The sequence below is a fragment of the Sparus aurata genome, chromosome 15 (genome assembly GCF_900880675.1).
Source record: "Sparus aurata chromosome 15, fSpaAur1.1, whole genome shotgun sequence".
NCBI classification, from domain to species: Eukaryota; Metazoa; Chordata; class Actinopteri; order Spariformes; family Sparidae; genus Sparus; species Sparus aurata.
Genome location: NC_044201.1, coordinates 13,849,307 through 13,866,952, shown reverse-complemented (window position 1 = coordinate 13,866,952; position 17,646 = coordinate 13,849,307). Strand labels below are relative to the sequence as shown.

The 17,646-nt window shown below is 41.8% G+C and overlaps 3 protein-coding genes across 10 annotated transcripts in view; 1 reads left to right on the top strand and 2 right to left on the bottom strand.

Moving 5' to 3' along the window:
• Positions 1-5,439: 5,439 nt before the first annotated feature.
• On the bottom strand, positions 5,440-9,624 carry ntpcr (nucleoside-triphosphatase, cancer-related). The gene is made up of 5 exons (XM_030440989.1): positions 9,514-9,624; positions 8,860-9,022; positions 8,667-8,769; positions 7,336-7,545; positions 5,440-6,770 (listed from the first exon to the last, which is right to left on the bottom strand). The coding sequence occupies exons 1-5, from the start codon at positions 9,545-9,547 to the stop codon at positions 6,693-6,695; spliced, it is 588 nt and encodes a 195-aa protein (XP_030296849.1). The 5' UTR covers positions 9,548-9,624; the 3' UTR covers positions 5,440-6,692.
• Positions 9,625-10,373: 749 nt separating this feature from the next.
• On the bottom strand, positions 10,374-13,341 carry map10 (microtubule associated protein 10). The gene has a single exon (XM_030441053.1). The coding sequence runs from the start codon at positions 13,238-13,240 to the stop codon at positions 10,763-10,765; it is 2,478 nt and encodes an 825-aa protein (XP_030296913.1). The 5' UTR covers positions 13,241-13,341; the 3' UTR covers positions 10,374-10,762.
• Positions 13,342-13,947: 606 nt separating this feature from the next.
• Positions 13,948-17,646, top strand: part of LOC115596462 (signal-induced proliferation-associated 1-like protein 2) — a 90,247-nt gene continuing 86,548 nt past the window's right edge. For 5 of the 8 annotated variants that reach the window (XM_030441597.1, XM_030441598.1, XM_030441600.1 and 2 more), the window contains exon 1: positions 13,950-14,153. The gene's annotated coding sequence lies outside the window, so the exon portion shown is untranslated. Of the gene's footprint in view, positions 14,154-17,646 lie in introns of all 8 variants that reach the window. The other 3 variants (XM_030441599.1, XM_030441601.1, XR_003986907.1) reach the window with 2 other exon arrangements.

Below are 17,646 nucleotides of genomic sequence, written 5' to 3'. Positions count from 1 at the left end.
TTTATGGATGAAGATATTTATTTTTAATACATTTTGTGGTGAAAATGTCTGTTGTTCAAGCTTTGTTGTCATCTCTGGAGGCTTTGAAGAGAAAAAGGGGATTACCAGTAGATGAATAGAGAGAGATTAAAGGCCAGGCCAGGCTTGGAACATCTTCACATCATTAGCCTGATTTTTGCATATTCACAGCCGGCCGCCCTTCAAAGACGCGATTCAGACAAATCCATAATCGACATTGTATATATGCTAAGGAAGCTGTCATTCTCTGCAGACGCTATAGCTGCATAATGAGTCACATGTTTGCAAAATGCTGTTTAGAATTACAAAATATTAAGTGATTCCCTACAAGATCTCTGAGGGACAGATACGCTACCACAGAGAGGGAGAGAAATAGGTCACTTTGTGTAACTGAATTTTCTTTTGGAAGATTCAAGGTAAGTAGACAACACTAAGAATCGTAACATACAACATGTCATTTCTGTCACCAGTGGTGTCTCAATCACAAGAAAACAAAAGATGCAAGTAGCATAGGTAAATGGGAGTATTTTTCTACCTTTATAAAGCATTGAACATCTATCCGGCACAATTATTGCCGACAAGGCAAATTTTGTTCAAGTTCCATTTTTTTCAGGTTTGCCTACTTCCTCCCTCTCTGAATCTGTGCTGAAGTAACATCATCGGTGACAAAACAAAAAACAACGTTATCTTGAACAGAAGGATTGTCTTCTCTGGTTTTTACCATAGTTGGAAACATCAGCTCAACAAAATATACAACGGAGGCCAAGTTGTTTATAGGCATTTAAATGCTGAAACATTTCAAGGAGTGTCTTTAAAGCTGTTGAAGGGTAAAGTGGTGTCAGGGATTACAATAAGTTTATTTAAAAAAAAAGTTTAAATCAGGTGGTTTAATCAAGGCAGCAGCTAATATTGATCTTCATTATCGACCAATCTGCAGATTGTTTCCTTGTGTATGTATACATGTGTACAGATTAGTCGTTTAGTGTATAAAATGGCAAAAATATGTGAAAATGCTCAGTTTCCTAGAGCGCAAAGATTTCATATTGCTTAATTTGTCTTACCAACAGCCCCAAACCCCAAACATTTATTGTCATAAATGCCGAAGAAAAGCACTAAATCCATTCATTTTACAGTACATTTACATTACAAGTGAAAGGTCTTGAAAGTTAAAAAAGGTTGTAGTCCGCGCCAACAGAAGGGACTCTTAACATTTTTCATTTCAAGTTCAAGCCTTGTACGCAGTTGACATGTCGGCTTGTACACAATCTCTGAAAGTAGTTGAACCGTCATTTGAAGTATCATGAAAGCTGTTGAATTGTTGGTTGAACTGTGAAAGGTGAAAGCAATTGAAATCCCAGTTGAAGCGCCAGAGCTGGTTGAATAATTTGCACCTTCAATAGCTCAAGTGTAAGCCGGTGTATCATCAGTGGAAGCGGTTGAAAAAGTCTGTTAGTGGATGGAATAATGGAATAATAACGCGTAGAGTGCAACGCATCTTCGGATCACACTTTATTCATGCTGATCTGCACTATTCTCAGTGCAATGTACACCTCATAAACACACTTTAGAGTAGCACTATCACAGATGTAAAATATAAAATAACCCCAAACAAAACAAAGACAGATGAAGCACTGAGTTTTGGCACAGCTCCCTTCACCACCTTTCAGTGCATACAGCCCTGCCAGTAGTCACAGTGTGGTCTTGGCATGTATATGCGCATACACACATGCACAGAGCAGCTACAGCAGTGTATGGAATGGAAACATCTCGCACAACTCTGCGTTTGTGGTGAAAAATTTGTCAAAAGCATCCAGCGGAGGCATTAATCATGGCAGGTCAGCAATCTGTGAATCATTATTGGGACGCTATAGAGCTGAATGCTGCATGACTCAACCACAGCTCTCAGAAATGTAAAATATACCCCACATTTGTTCGGTTTATCTAAAAGGTCCCCCACATGAGTCACGTCCGGCGCCACAGCAATAATCAATATGTTATTAACGCACTCTACAGACAAGTTAATAATCTACACTGACATCCAGGATTTAATTGGTAAATCACATAGTTGCTGCTCGCACATGTGGCGGCTATTTACTTGATATGCATGGAGCACAAACATTTAGGGTTTCCCCTCCACAATAAAGACAGCTCTTATGTCGTTTTCCTCTCTGTCAAGTTTGGAATGACAGCCGCATCCTTTGCGGCCCCGAGGGACGCAGCAACAGCCGATCGATTGACTGCTGCGACCCTGATCTTTGTGTCCTCTCTGCGCCCTTTGACCCCCATATCATCTGCTGACAGCTCCTACTGCTTCCTTCACAGCTCTGGGGGGTTCAACCCCTCCCTGCATAGATGGTGATACACTCACTCTGTGTGTGTGTGTGTGTGTGTGTGTGTCACCACAATCTGAAAGCTTCCTGCTGGATTATGTGGCAGGGCGATGGAGATGCGTACCACAAAACATAACACCCACGCATTTCTCCACACTTTGGTCGTTGCAGTTCCCCTGTCTAACCCACAATAACAGCCAGCGTGAATTATCCTCCCAAGGTGAGGTAAAGTCAGGGTTTTGTTATCCAGCCGAGTGAGAGGAGTGAGTCACAGGGGTGACCGCAGTCATTCAAAGGGACCCGGAGATCACAAGAAGTCATTGGGATAGTGTAACAGGATAGGGATGTCCTCAGGCCTCCACCCCGCCCCTTCTGCTGATGGGAAATGGTCCTCATGTCACTGGAAGGATGCATCACTTTATTACACATCCCAGATTTCAACAGATGTTAGCGGCCGCTCGGTTGTTTATAGCCAAGCCATGAGATCAAAACCAGGACGATATTTGGAAATTAATAATGTCTGTTAATACAGGAAGACATTTATTGAGATAAAACAAAGATTTGTCCTTCTTTACTTTCATTTTCATGCGTCTTTTATTCTTTCTCGAAAGGTGGGCTTGGGGAGGGGTGTGCCAGTGTCCCGGACCCAGGCTTTGAAACCCAACACTGTCTGCCTCCAGCGGCCCGGGGAACCGATGAGGGTGATGTAATGGGGAGAGTGGTTTAGGAATCATCGGTGGTGGGCAGGTGGATGGAATAGTGGTTAGGAACCCGGATCAAATGGCTTCATTTCCACAGCCCTCGGATCCCGTTTGACATTAACTGCCTACCTGTCATGACCAGCGGACCTTGGTCATCTCCATTAGCACAATGAGGAGAATTAAAGCTCAATTACAGCTTTCAGGGAACATATCCGAAATCACGATGCCTGTGGGCCACGCAGAGCCTTGTAGAAGAAACTGAGAACTCACTGCTACAAGATGAGAAATACTTTGATTTAAGGGGGTATTGCTAAGTACTTACCATGCACAGGCTTTGGCACTGAGAAATCTGACATCACAGATGCTAAGAAGCTTAAGCGCCACATCTTTCAATAAATCATACAGTCATCCTGGGAAATAAACAGTGAAATCTGAAGTCTGGCTTTGGGAAAGATGGAGCAGGCTTTTGTGTATCTCCCACATGGCCTCTGAACAATATGTCAGATTTTCATCAGCTGTGTTTGGCATTTTGGCCAAGGGCTTATCGGACAATACATCATAATATGTCCACCCTCTGCAGCTGTCATTGTGCCTCCTGGGCTGGTACCACAAAGTGCAATAACTGGAGAGAAATTTCCTCATCTAAGCTCCAGCTCCCCACCAGCCCTGCACCACCCTTCTCCCCAGCAGCAAGCTCCCTTTTGTCCTGGATTGCTGGTAAGCTCCTTGCATTTCTGTGTCCTGCATGTGTGGAGGGATAAAGGGTACAGGGTGCCGCGTAGACATCTGTCCCACAGATACGGTGCGAATGCATCGCTGTGATATGGATATTAATTCACTTCATATTCATTCAAGCTTGTCTATATGGATGTTCACGCAACGCCCCTCCTTCTTAGGACGCATCAATACATTCAAGTCCCCTGACGGTGTATCCAATTGTTACAGTTGCACAATGGTTATGTATATTAACAAACCCACGATGTTTACAATGTAAGAGAGCAAGCTGGAGAACATTACCATAAAAAGAGTAATGGAGGGAGTTTCTATCAATGGCTTTGAATTCTTTGTCACTGTATCAAATATTGTTGTTATGATGATATGCAACATTTCATACACATCATGATACTGAGATTTGGCCATTACTAGTAGCCATATTGTAGCAATCTATCCATTAGCTTAATGTTTTAGCCAGTTGGCTGTTAATTTAAGCTATGTTTTAGCTATTAGGCATTTATCTTAGCTGTGCTTTAGCAACATATCCATCACTTTCATATTTAACCATTTATTTTATTTTTTCCGTTTGTAGCCATTTATCTATTTCTTTTAGCTAACTTTCAGCCATTTCTCATTTTAGTATTTAGTCATATAACTTTTAGCTGTTATTGACATTTATCTTTACTTGTAGCTATCTATTTTTGCTGTTTATTCATTTATTTTGGTAACATTACCATCAACGTTAGCCACATAGCCATTACTTTTAGCTGTTTTATCCATTTATCAATTTGCACTATTTAAACTCTTTATCCTTTTTTTTGCCATTTCACTATGATGTAAACTTTTAGCTGTCAATGTATCCAATACTTTTAGATATTTCAACAATTTATTTGTGACCCGTAGCTATATTTTACCATTAATGCATGTTTTCACATGCTCTCAACAAGTGGTGTTCTAATGCCAACTCAGTATGAGGGTACTTATTTGAATATAAGAAACCAAGTGTCTGATTTTATATTTTTTCCTATAATATCTGAGCTACTCCACAATCTTTCCACACACACCCGGGCAACTGTAGAAGTAAGCCTACCCCTGCGTGGGAATTACAACAGTAAACGTTATCCCCCTAATATTACAATATGAACAGTATGTTTAATTACATCATATCAAATGCAACCATGCACACACGCGCACACACACACACACTTTACTGAAATTGGCAAGGTCTTTGTCACTGTTACATAACCCATCTGCTTCCCTGCTGCAGGGTGCTGACGATCACCTTCCAATCAGCTGAGCCAGCCCCTTCAGCAGCTTGGCTTGTCCCACCATGAACCAAACCATCAACTGTAATTGCCGGTTTAGTCTGTGCCTACAATAACAATCCAACGTCACATTTCCATGTTAGCTCAAAAATACGACCGTCGCAATGTTGACTTTGAAGCCATTTCAGCGACTGTCAGGGCCAGTTGATCCAGAGGTACGTTGGTGGTGGCCACCGAACAGATGCTGGCGCAGCAGCATGTCTGACGCAGATCACAGCTGGCAGCTCTCTCTGCAGCCAACCTGACAGGTTACATCAGTTATACAAGCAGTACGAAAAAACAAGCCAAAAAATCCTTCCATGGATGTTCACTTTGAAATGACCTGAAGACGCTTTGGTGTTGAAACAAATATCTTTGCCAGAGGGTTTCTATTAAAAACCTTGATACAACTGCCAGACTTCGGAGCTCACGCAGAGTCTGTGAAATTCCACTTGGAGCAGGTTTGATCTCAACTATCAAACAAACTCATAAACCTTGAATGTTCTTGAGCTACTTTACTCTCTCAAGACCTACTTCACCTATTCCTAATAAACTTAAATTATTAAGAATACAACCATTTTGTCTACAATAAATGCAAATAAGGCTAAAAGAATGAAGGGACATATTTAATTCACTTTTTGTTTGACATGTCAGAGACTCTTGAGCTCCCACTGCAACAAATCCTTCATAAATACACTCTGACCCCTTAAAAATCCTATGCGAAGCAATCTGTCCTCCAGTGTAATCTGACTGCACACAGATAGGCAATTCCATCACCTCCCAGGATTGTTCATGAAATTCCTGTAACTACGGTGAAGAATATTTATTTGCGCTTGTGAATTTGAGAGCGTGTTTGAATCTTATCAATCAGCATGAAAACGTTTGTAACTCCTCAACAAATGGACAGTTTCAATCTTTAAAATAAGAAATGAATACCAGAGGAAAACAATCGCCTCGCTGAAAGGCTGTTTATTTTTCTATTTATCTGTTCATTCAGGTGGATGAATAAACCATGAAAGCATTGGACATGGCTGCACTGTTAAATATTGATTGATTTTCAATGAGCGCATCCTCAGGTTGACAAGACAAGCCCAAGGGAGGCTCAGATAGCAACCTACCAAAGGAATATACAGAGGCACTACCTTGTTTGCCCCTTTATAAAAGAAGATACCACAACTTAACCTCAAGAACAAATTAATGAAATGAGGAGTTTTTTAGTTTCTAAAATCTAAAACCAGCAGCTCAATAAAAAACATAAAAGAGCTGTTTCAGACTAGCAGCATTTGACTCTGAGAGCGCGCGGTATTGACACACTAACTGAACAATTCCCCCGCTCTGTTCCATCTCACAATCAATTATTCAGCATGCAATCCATTTTAAGGCTGTATGTGAAGAAAAAAAATGAATAGTGTATATAAATACATGCATGTGACACACTAACTCTTCCAGCGGCTCAGCTTGCCCTTCAGGTTAGGTCACAACCTTGATACGTAGCGTGCGTGGATCCACTCAACAGTCTGGCTGTGTGTGCTGTATATGCACTGACACAAATAAAACCTGCTGTCAGCACTAAAACACACACGAACTGCAGGTTTTCTCCATTTTAGTGGCTCTGAATCTCCATGTTAGGTTGTTTGCTTCAGACAATTTTGCAGTGCCGCTATAATGTCTTGTAGGAGAATATTTCGGTTTTCCTTTGACACCTAAGTGGGAGAAGAAATAAAAAAATATTATTGACTATTTACTATCATTGTCTGCAGATAAATAAAAAACGATGAATGGCATGGTGGTTAAAGTCCTGTCAGTCCGGATCAATGGGTTTAGCCTCAAAGAATACCAGTGTCCACTTCGAGATTATCCAACCACATGTTGTAAACACCTAATCTCTGACCGACTGTCTCATGAGCGAAAAACAACAAATCATATGTTGACGAAAATGTTTGTACTGCATCATAACCCTACTAATAACTACTCCAGCTATTTTGAATGACAATATCCATAACTGAGTCTTCCGTGATAAATTATTTTGACATTTGAGACCACCCTTTGTTGTTGAATCAGTCACGAATGATTTAGAGTTAATCCTGCTATAGGAGAGGGATAATGCAGGGCATGCCACTTCTGCGTTAGTGAGCAGAATGACTGACCTCCTAAGACCAAGTGGATATTGTGTTAACACTGTCCTAAAGCTATTGTTGGTTTTGAACTGACCTAAATATCAATTTTGTCCACCTCAGAGACTGTGCTGGTGCTTGGATTGCTACTCACCATGAAGACCTTGACATCTCTCCTGCCTCGCACCTCTTCCACGAGACCCAGCGGTTTACCCTTTGGGATGGGGATGGTGCCCAGTATGGTGCAGGAAGAGCTGTCTAATGTCTGTCTCACCGACCTGATGAACGACTGGCTGAAGAGCTCCATTTTGCCAATCTCGTCAATTACAAACACCTTCCTGCCTCCCCCATCTGCTGACCCTACCTGGAGAAGATGTTAGAGCTGCAACTATTAGTCTGTTATTCATTCATTTTGTTACTTGTTCATTTTGTTACTTGTTCATTATACAAGCAAGAATGTCAAGCATTTGTTAGTTCTAGCTCCTTAAATGCAAGGAACTGCTATTTTTCTCTGTCACCTACGATTGTAAATGAAAAGTCATTGGGTTTTGTCTGTTGGTTGGTAAAAAAATAAAAATACATTTTAAAAAGGTGCAAAAAAAAGGTTAAAAATGTAAAAATGTAAAAAAAAAAAATTAAAAGGTACATTATGTAGTTTTGGGGAAGAAATATTAATCAGAAAAAGGGACGAAACAAAAAAACTCTGTAAACAAACAGACATTTAAGGACAACACAATTTAATTCTGTCTGTCTGTGTACATTTGGTGCATTGGTGCCACCTCTCTAGCATCAGCCAGTGTTTTACGGCCCTCATGTTCCTCTGAGAACAGCTTTCATAATTCATTCATGGGAAAAATACATATTTCTGAGTGTCTCCAAGACCTTTAAAGATATCACTTTGAGTTTTTTTTTATTTACATTCTATTCACTAAATATGAATCAATTCATCTCAAAAATGACTGGTAGATCTGAAATAATCATAGTTGCAGCCGTATGGTGCATAAGCATTGAGTAAAAGTGCTGTAAATGCCTACACACAAGTCTGCTTTATGATAATTACAATTTAGAAAAAAAAACAGGGAAACCAGCTCATCATGTTAATGTCTCGTGTGTTTAAATCTCATGCCTGTGACAGGGCATGCATGAAAAACGCAACGGGTGATCAGCAGTGATTACAGAGATGCTTTAAGCGAGATGAAAGTGGAATATGTGCCGCCAAGGCACAGACACCTTCCTTTACAGCGCATGTGTAGGCGTCACTCCAGGCTCACTTTACATGCCGGATTAATCACGGTCAGTGACAGCCAGACGGCACCACAAACACTAAAAATGTCACTCTGGAATTTATGCGTTTGCAAGCTTCCAATTATTCCATCAATTCTGAGAAAATCAAAGGTTTGATGATTTGTAAAGTAAGGGGAAGAAGAGGGAGTGTTTTGCTCACTGTGATCTATTGATGATTTTAGAAAGCTTGTGCTGTCTTACGTTTCTGAAGAGAGGGAGAGCCAGGTTTTCAAACGAAGGCAAGTCAACCACATACTGCCCGACTGTGTATTCACGTCTGCCGTGAGACGACCCGGCAACATCTCTGCGGGTTAAAATAAGGTGATGGTTACTAAAAACAGAATGACACAAGTGAGGACGTAGTTTGATTTGTATAGGATGACACCCCTGCTACCTGATTCTGGACAGGTGGCCCCGCTCTCCTGTCACTGTGACTACATCAAAGCCGACTCTCCGGCCTCCCTCCCTGACCTCCTCTGTGTAAAAACCTTCCACTCCCACCCCTGATGATACTAAAGCTTCACAGGCCTTCTGGACCAGGGTGGTTTTCCCCACACCTGTAGGCGAAAATAAGACATTATAAAACACTTGCAGTATCCGAATGTTAAATTAGGTTTCGGTAATGTTAAAACTGTTACATGTTGGGACATGTTTCATTCATGTATTCGTGATGTTGCCATCCTTACTTCTTCATCAGTGCTCCCATTCTACTATAAAGTTACAAAAATATATCATTGGACATTCATTGTGTGATAGTGGCTACAAATCTTTGTATAAAACATTTAAAATGAAACTGTTTGTATGGACGTCTCGTTAATCTTTGTAAGGAGTTGAAGGATTAGCATTCAAACCATGTTAGTATAAAACATTCACAGCAATTCGATATTATACAGGACAACAATAACTAAAACAAGCTAACTTTTACCAGAGTCGAAGCTTTCGACTGACTGGGTCTCTGGGCTAACATAACGTTAGCTGACTGACTGCACTCGATTCGCAGCTACTTGGCCTTCAAAAGCACCGCCATACATTTGGTGTTGTGTGTTACCTGGAGGTCCTGTCAGAAAAACGTGCTTTAACATTTCACTTTCCACTAGCTCAGCCGTTCAACACGCTGCTGCGGCTCTTCCGTACACAGCGAGTCGACGCATGCGCGGTAGGCATCAGACTTCACAGCACGATTTTTGTAAAAGACAGCATATTTTAGGTAATTTCGCTATTGTTTATTTAACGAGCAAATTCGACATAGATTTGAAGACATCGTCTGAACAAGTTTTGATTTATATCCTTAAAATATTTAGGTAAAGCAGCAGTCATTGTTGTATGATGGAAAAACAACTCCTACTTTTCAAATGAGTCAAAGTGAAAGGAGCACAACCACTGTACAAACACTAAAACTCCTGCATTTAAAAATATATCATGAAGAAATGTATATAATGAAACTGAAATACTCATAGCTCAAGTTCCTTAGAACACTACTTGGAGGGCCACTATGTCGTATTGTAGAAGAATTTTAATATATACAATATTAATGAGGTAAAAATAAAACATCAGAAATATGAGTCAATATCCTTTAATGTCAGTTTGTCTATTCAGTCATGAACAGAGACAGAGTTTTTTGTCTTTTCTCTTCTGATTAAAATATCTTCCCCAAAACTCCATAGTGCACCTTTAACCAGAGGACTTATAATAATAATAATAATAATAATAATAATAATAATAATAATAATAATAAGAATGATAATAATCTTCTACGACTGCAAATGAGTGGTTCAGTTGTTCCACCTAAAGCCAAAAACTGCTAAGTGAACCCTCAGCACTGCTCATGCAGTGACTAAAATAACTGCCGCTGTTTTGCCTATCAAATAATCCAACCAGGGCAAATGCAAAGTAGCAGGCGGTATTTAAAGGAAATGCACTGAAATCAGGAGCTGCCCTCTGATCTCTGGGAGATTTTCAGCTCGTGACAACTCTGCTGGAAACAAGAGCTTAAAAAATGTAATGATTTGCATAACTGATGCACGCTGAGCGATTTTACATCCTCTAATGTGTTACTAAAAGAGTCGTGGACCAACACTTTATGCAAATGTACAGTGACCTAGTATTAGGTGAGTAAAATGATCACATGATTTCCACAGAAAGCTTGACTTTATTCATTACTGAAAGGAATGCTTTTGCAATTACATTACAATATATGCATTTGCTCCATATGTACAGTATAATACTACTAATCATCCATTTCACTCTGTTAAGGGAAATAGTGTAGAATTGATGTTGCCACAGTGTTAGTCAATATTCTACATAGTGTAACCAGGGAGCTTGTTGGCCACCAGCTTGGAGATATGCTGATACTCCTTTCTGAAATCCAAAGGTCTGAGCTCATCCTCCAGTTCCTCTGCCTCCTGCGGTTCAAAGGACGATATCGAATCTGCAGAAAATCCTCGAACTGGGAAGCTGTTCCTGGTCGACTCGCTCCTTTGACCTCTGGATGATATAAAGCTGTCAGCACCAGAGCTCCTTTCCACTCCACCACTCTCCGTCATCTGTTTTCTGGAGCATGTAGTTTGCGAGGAAGCTGCATCATCGGAGGAAAAGCTGAGGGCTGAGGCGCGGGTCTGAGGTCTGATGATGTGCGTGCCCCTCAGAGCACGCTGAGGAGAACTGGGGGCCTTGACGGGCACAGGGAGGACGCCTCTCCTCTGGAACTGACTTTGGAAGCCAGATTCAGAGTTGCACAAGTCGAGGCGGACGGGAGACCTAGGAGTCTTGGCTCTGGAGGTCTTGGGGCTACTTGCGGGGTCAGGAGAGTAGGCATCGCTGGCTTCGAGACTGTTAAAGTCATCAGCGTAGTCTGCCTCCTCATTTTCTTCCCCACTGGAGTCTGAAAAGTATGATCTGGGGCTGCTGTGTCTGCTGCTTCTTGAAAATTCAATTTTGTCTGTGTGCCTGTCAGATTCAGACTGTGATTGACTTGATTCACTGTGATGCTTGCTCTCGTCTTTGTTTGGGGGGACATCCACACAGGGGATGTGAACACACTTCAAGCTTCTTTCAGAAAGGGAAGATTTCTCTGACATTCTTGAGGAGTGTCTGTCTTGTTTACCATAAATCCTCCCATGCAGGGTTTTCTGTTTTAGTGTGATTGTTTCTTGTAGTGCAGACTCCACTGTGATGCCTTGGATCATTGTCTCAACATTTTCATTTAGACTGGAGCTCTGGTTTAATGCCGTTTTTCTTTTGCTGGACTTTGTGATCTTACCACTTGCCTTTGTCCTTTCTTTGGCTATACTTGATTGTGTTTCATTGTCTATTAAATCCACGCACTCTCGTCGTTTCACTCTAAGTGGAGATACTTGCTTCAGCCTCAGATTAAATGTTTTAGTTGTTCCATATACAAGCTTCTTCCTCACAGAAGTACTGGAGCTTCTACTCGTCTCTTCTTGTTTGCCTTTCACTTTTGCAGATGCAGGCCTAATTACTGGTGTCGAACAGTTTCTAGGCGGATGTAAATGGTTAGTCCCCTGTCTGGTTTTCTGCAATGATTTGGTTTGTGCCTTTTGTGCTAAATGCTCAGTGGAAGCAGGCCTGTAAATCCAAGCTAGGTTGGGATGAACAGACAACGGCTGTTGTGGGTTCTGGTGATTCAACTGTGACAGCTCAACAAGAAGAGCATTCAGTAGAGGCAACTGTTGCAAAGCTTCCCCGAGGACATTTGGATTCTGCCGACTTGCTTCTAAGTTTCTTGGCGTGTTCAAATCATGTCTTACTCTCTGGTGGATCGTTGGAGAACTTGTATCTTCCGTTTTGTTTTCAAACTCCTCCTCTGAGTATGTGTCTTCAAATGTAAAATGAGCCTCAGAGTCTAGATTTAGTAATTTGCACTCCCCTCCTTCATCTTTGCGTCTTTCTTCAGCAGAATTACTGTAGAAGAGGTGTGGCGGACAAAATGTAGTTACATCTTCTTCAAAACTGTTTTCAGCTTCTTTGAGTAGCTGATGTCTTCGGCTTGTTGGCTTCTGTACAGCCTGCAAGTCGACACAAACACCATTTTCCGGTTCATCCTCATTTATCAAGGTATCCTCATTCGATGGTTTGTCGTTTTGGATGCCAAGATCAGACTTGTCCAGTGTGGGTGGACAGACATCCCCACAGCGAAGAGATGACAACTCTGTAATTATGTTTTCTTGTGCATGCTGTTCTACGTGTACACCGGTGCCTTTAAGACCTCTGCTGTCTGTGATATGTGGTAGTAAATTTACTCCCAGACTCAGCAGCTTATAACTCAGGGAAATGGATCCAATTCTGTCCCCCATGAGGTTGCTCATAACAACGAGCCCTCTTTCACCATGAGACGAGGAAGTAGAAGCACCACGCTCAGTCACATCCTGCCTGATCCTGTCCATCACTGCAGCCAGGGACACGAGTGAAGTCCCAACTAATTTGGGAATTTCCTCTTTCACATCCAGCACCATGGCGTAGAGAGGGCTGTTAGATAGCTGGGTGTGCAGTGAGCTCAGGTTCATTTTGAAGAAACAGGACTTGCCCCTGTTAAAGGTGTATTCCCCCTGCTGATTCCTCCCATCTGGTCCTTGTTGGTTGGTGCCTTCACTGCCCTGCTGAGGCTGATAAATGAGCAGCGTTGGAAAATCCAGCAGCCGCACACCGACAGCCAGCTCGTCGGAGACTTTACTTTCTTTCTCGATTCTAATACACTCCACCAAGAGCTCAAATGAAAACAGAGTCTCGAGGTTATCGCCATTTTCTCGTCCCGACATCGTGCAAGCTGCGAAATCACAAAAGATACCAGCTAACTAGCTGTTAGCTAATCCGCACGCTCGAGTTTTTAGCTTCTGTAGGCTCCATGGAAACAAACAACTGTCGCGAGCATTAAACGTCAGATATAGCTCCGGGATACATGGGAAATGTAGTTTCAGAGGTCGTTTTTTGCAACATTGATTTAAAATTGAATTCAATTTAGATAACACTGCTTTCTTTTTGTCTAGTTTTAACAAAAAGGGTGAGATGCCTTTCGCATGTGTAAATGATTGTTATTGTGAAGGTTTACACATCCAAATGAAGGAATTTAGACGAAGAAAAATAAAAAATGCCTGAAGAATAATAATCTTACATGCGACTACATGAAAACACGACACATTACAAGCACAGGTCTGATGGAGACAACGATGATAATTTATTCAGGTACAGTCTGAATGAATAACTTTTCTCCAGTTCACCAGATGGTGCCACTGTAGGGCTTACTGGGCGTATACACTAACATAGTCCGGTGGTGAATGGCAAAGACGACTTTCCTGATTTATTTATATAGCATGCTACATTAATTTACCTTTATTCTGTCGGCGGAATATATCTGTTAGACTCTGTTAGATGTGTGATAATAATGTGTCAGGGTGAACAGGAGTGAAAAGCAGAGAGTTTTCTCGGAGCGTCGGGTGGGCGGAGTCTGTCTCCCTGCGTGTTGTCATCACTGAGATAGGTGCTGGATGGATATCGCTATGGTCTGCGCTCCTTCAGTCTGGAGGCTGAGACTGACAGAGCGAGATGTGAGACGGACCACCGCAGCTACTGGCTTTTACCCTCTTCTTTTTTTTCAAGGATAACTGAAAGCATTAACAGCCTTCGCAAAAAAAAAAAAAAAAAAACGGGACAGGACACCGCTCACATTTAAAGGTAGGACCCGCGCGTTGCTTTTCTTTTCTCCCTCCGAGCCGACTAACAAAGTAAAAAGTAGGGCTGAGAGAAGTGAGGAGCTGCTTCACACAGTGAGAGTGAGCGAAAGGCGTACACGCTCGGCGACAGTGAACACAATGGGTAAAGTTAGTTTGTGAGTCGAGAGGTCAAGCACAGGCGAGCTGGAGGATATGATGTTTCAGCAGCGGAGCTATCTATAGCCCCGTACTTGTGTCTGCTCATGAAGTGCAGCGAGCGACGCTTCTGCTGGCTCGTACTTGAATCACGTTGTTTGTTTATGAACTGAGGAGCGTGTTGGCCTCTCACATGCACCAAACTCAATGTAAAATCTACTCAATTTTACATCCTCATTCATTAGACGGACCACATTTTATTACTTTATTGAAAAAAACAAAAACAAACATCTAATGATATTACACCTTGACGTCATGTTTTCGGGGATGTTGGTGGCGGTGTGTGTGTGTGTGTGTGTGTGTGTGTGCTTGGTGGTGGTTATTGGACTGGATTTGCATAAAGAATATTTTTGAATGAAATTGTTCAGTGGAGTGCTTTCATGAAAACGGTGGGGGGCGATAAAGGCATCATTGTCTAACTGGTCATGGGTAATAATAAAGCCCTCACATGTCTACTGTGGGTAAAGCCCACAGCTATCATCTTAAAGGCCATGTTCAGATGATTAATAATTCTAGTATGCTAAAAAAAAAAAAAGGTTTTGTTTTTAATTTATGTAAGTAATGTTGAAAGGAAATCACTCAAGTCTGCTGTGCTGTGCTGTGCTGGTTCATTATCTGCTTATTTGAGGTTTACAGCAGTAGAGAGCCTCTTAGACAAAAGAACTACTTCCCCTAACATGAGAGTTGTTTAGATTCTCCGTAAATAATGGCAGACAGTCTGCTTGTGCACAGCATGTGCAATCTTGCTTTGCTCCTGTGGCCTATTCAACATACTGTGTACTGTATACCCCTCTGGGAGCGTAAACAAGTGAAATGTTGTTTGTCTTCCAGCACCATATCCTTTGCTGTCTTCCTGCAGGAAGTTAAGCCTCCACAATAACTAACGTCCCAATAAAAGGGAAAACAAATGGTCCTCTGCTGGTGGCTCACTGCAGACACAACAACTAGGTGCTCTTGAGTGTGAATAAAATGTTCCATTGTTTAATTTCCAGGGCTGTGGATTTATATCCTCCTGGCTTCGCAGCTCCCATCTGAATAGAGCAAGCATAAAGACTTTTCTGCTTCTGGAGCATTAAAATCAATAAGACACCATTATTTTTCACAGGGTTTTATGTCTGGGAAAGATTAGTTTTCCACGGGGCTGATCTGAACAAAGTAGGCACGGGAGTGTTTTAGCATTGCTCCAGTATGTTGATGGCCCCGGTATTAACATTTAACATATTTTCCTTTTAATGACAAAAAATGCTTGGCTGAACTCCAGCTGTCATAGCTCTGCACATCAGGCAGGCAATTTTACAAGTGACCACTCTCCTGAATGGACATAAAGATGTCTGCAGTGATGGGTGAATAAGTTGCTATTATTGTGCACAAAAGCGAATAACAACCCCATTAATCTGCTCATTCTCTCTGTCATCCTGCAAGTATTTCTATTAGTCAACCTGTTTTACAATCGATTTTGGATCCATTCCTTTCCTCATTATGCAGCTGCCGTCAATACATAACCGCTGTCATCTTTAATTTAGTTTTTCATTTGATTCCTACATTGTTGAGTTGTCTATTGGAAACCATGATGTTTATATTGCACTAAAGAAAGGAAGGCAGATAGATGAAAGATGAAGACAAGATCTTAATGTTGATGAAAATGAGGCTGTCTAGGTACCACATCTCACCCACTGCCAACAGGGCTCTCCTAGATGGAGACCTATTCAGCAACCATGATAATGACAGTAACAGGGGGAAGTCTTTGAATCTTAGTTTTAATAGAGATCTGTTGCGTTCTGCCATCAATGGGGCAAAGAGAGAGCCCTGAAGAAGAAGTATGCTCTCATCTATTTCTATCCGCGTCTTCTGCATGGCTAACCAGACAATGGGTAATTGAGCTCGATAGATGTCTTTCAGAATAAAGTTATGTGCACAATGTGTGCTCAGCTGAACAATAAGGCACCTGTCAGGATTGGCAGAGGATCAGCTTCCTGTGACATGCCCACAGGCCACATCCAGTTGTTATCATTTCCGAGCTGGCTAGGATGTCTTATGGCCTAGTTGGTTTGGAGACGCCCCACTAGAGTTACAGCTCTTATGTTGTGTTTGTGAAACAGAAATTGGCTGTGAAGATATTACCGTAACACACACTGTTTGGGGGCATTCTGTAGGTTTGGGAAATTACTTAACAGCAGCAGCTGATTCCAGTCTTGTTACACCACTTCCCCAGTGCGCCTGACACTGTGTCCTGTTCTTTCCCCTTGTTTTTGCCTGTTCCCACGGCTCTCTACTGCTGGTGTGCTGACTAGTCACGATTTAGAGAACAGAAGAAGGAACAAAAACTACCGAAGGGCCTACATTCTGACCACATTTGTTAGAGGTGATGCATTTCTCCCTATTGTATCGCAGAAGCATGGCAAACCATGTGGCACCCCCCTCTCCAACAGATCCCAGACCCCATGCATGTGATGAGGATCAGAAAATCTGGTCTGGTTTGTGCAGGCTGGCTGGCTGGCTGGCTGGCTGGCTGGCCAGGAGTCACAATAGGCCTCCCAACCAAATCCTGTTGCTTTAGAACCAACCAACCAGCAGACAGGGGATCACATGCTGCCTGCTCCTGTTGTGAGGGCCAGATTTTCTCTCCTTCTCTTTGTCAGCCTTTGTTTTGATTGCAGTCTGGATTTATGGAAGGATTTGAGCCCACTCATCACTGTCAGGGAAAGTACAGATGCTGTCATTAGGTTGATGTTTTTTTTATAAATTGATCCTGTGTTCCACCACAAGTCTGTTTGTGATAGATCTGGGTGCCTTACTGGAACCGTAAACCTGAGCAAGGTTCATACTGTGTACAGTACGGACAAGGACTTGAGGACATCAGGAGGGCTTCAACTAACAATTCATTTCAGTACAGATTGATCTGCCGATTATTTTCGCAATCAGTTGTGAAAATGATCGACGATCATTTAGTCCATAAAATGTCACAAAACCTTGAAAAAGTAGAGTAGTTATTCGTGGCTTTGTAAGATTAACACCTTTTTAATATGATGATGTTGAAACAAAGAAAACTTTGTTTTGGTGTCATACCAACAGACTACACAGCAGCTTGTTTCCTCAGGCTGTGAGACCCCTCAGTACATCCTCAGCAGTCCACGTTTTAATTTTGTGATTTATCTAACCCAGATAAGTCAGAATCAGACCCGGTTTGCTCGATAGGTTGCCCGTCAGGCATTAAGTTTAACTATAATAACTTCATAGAAATAGCCAGTCCTCTCGCTGATGGTGTTGTTTGCTTATGTAGGTCATAAAGAGGCATGAAT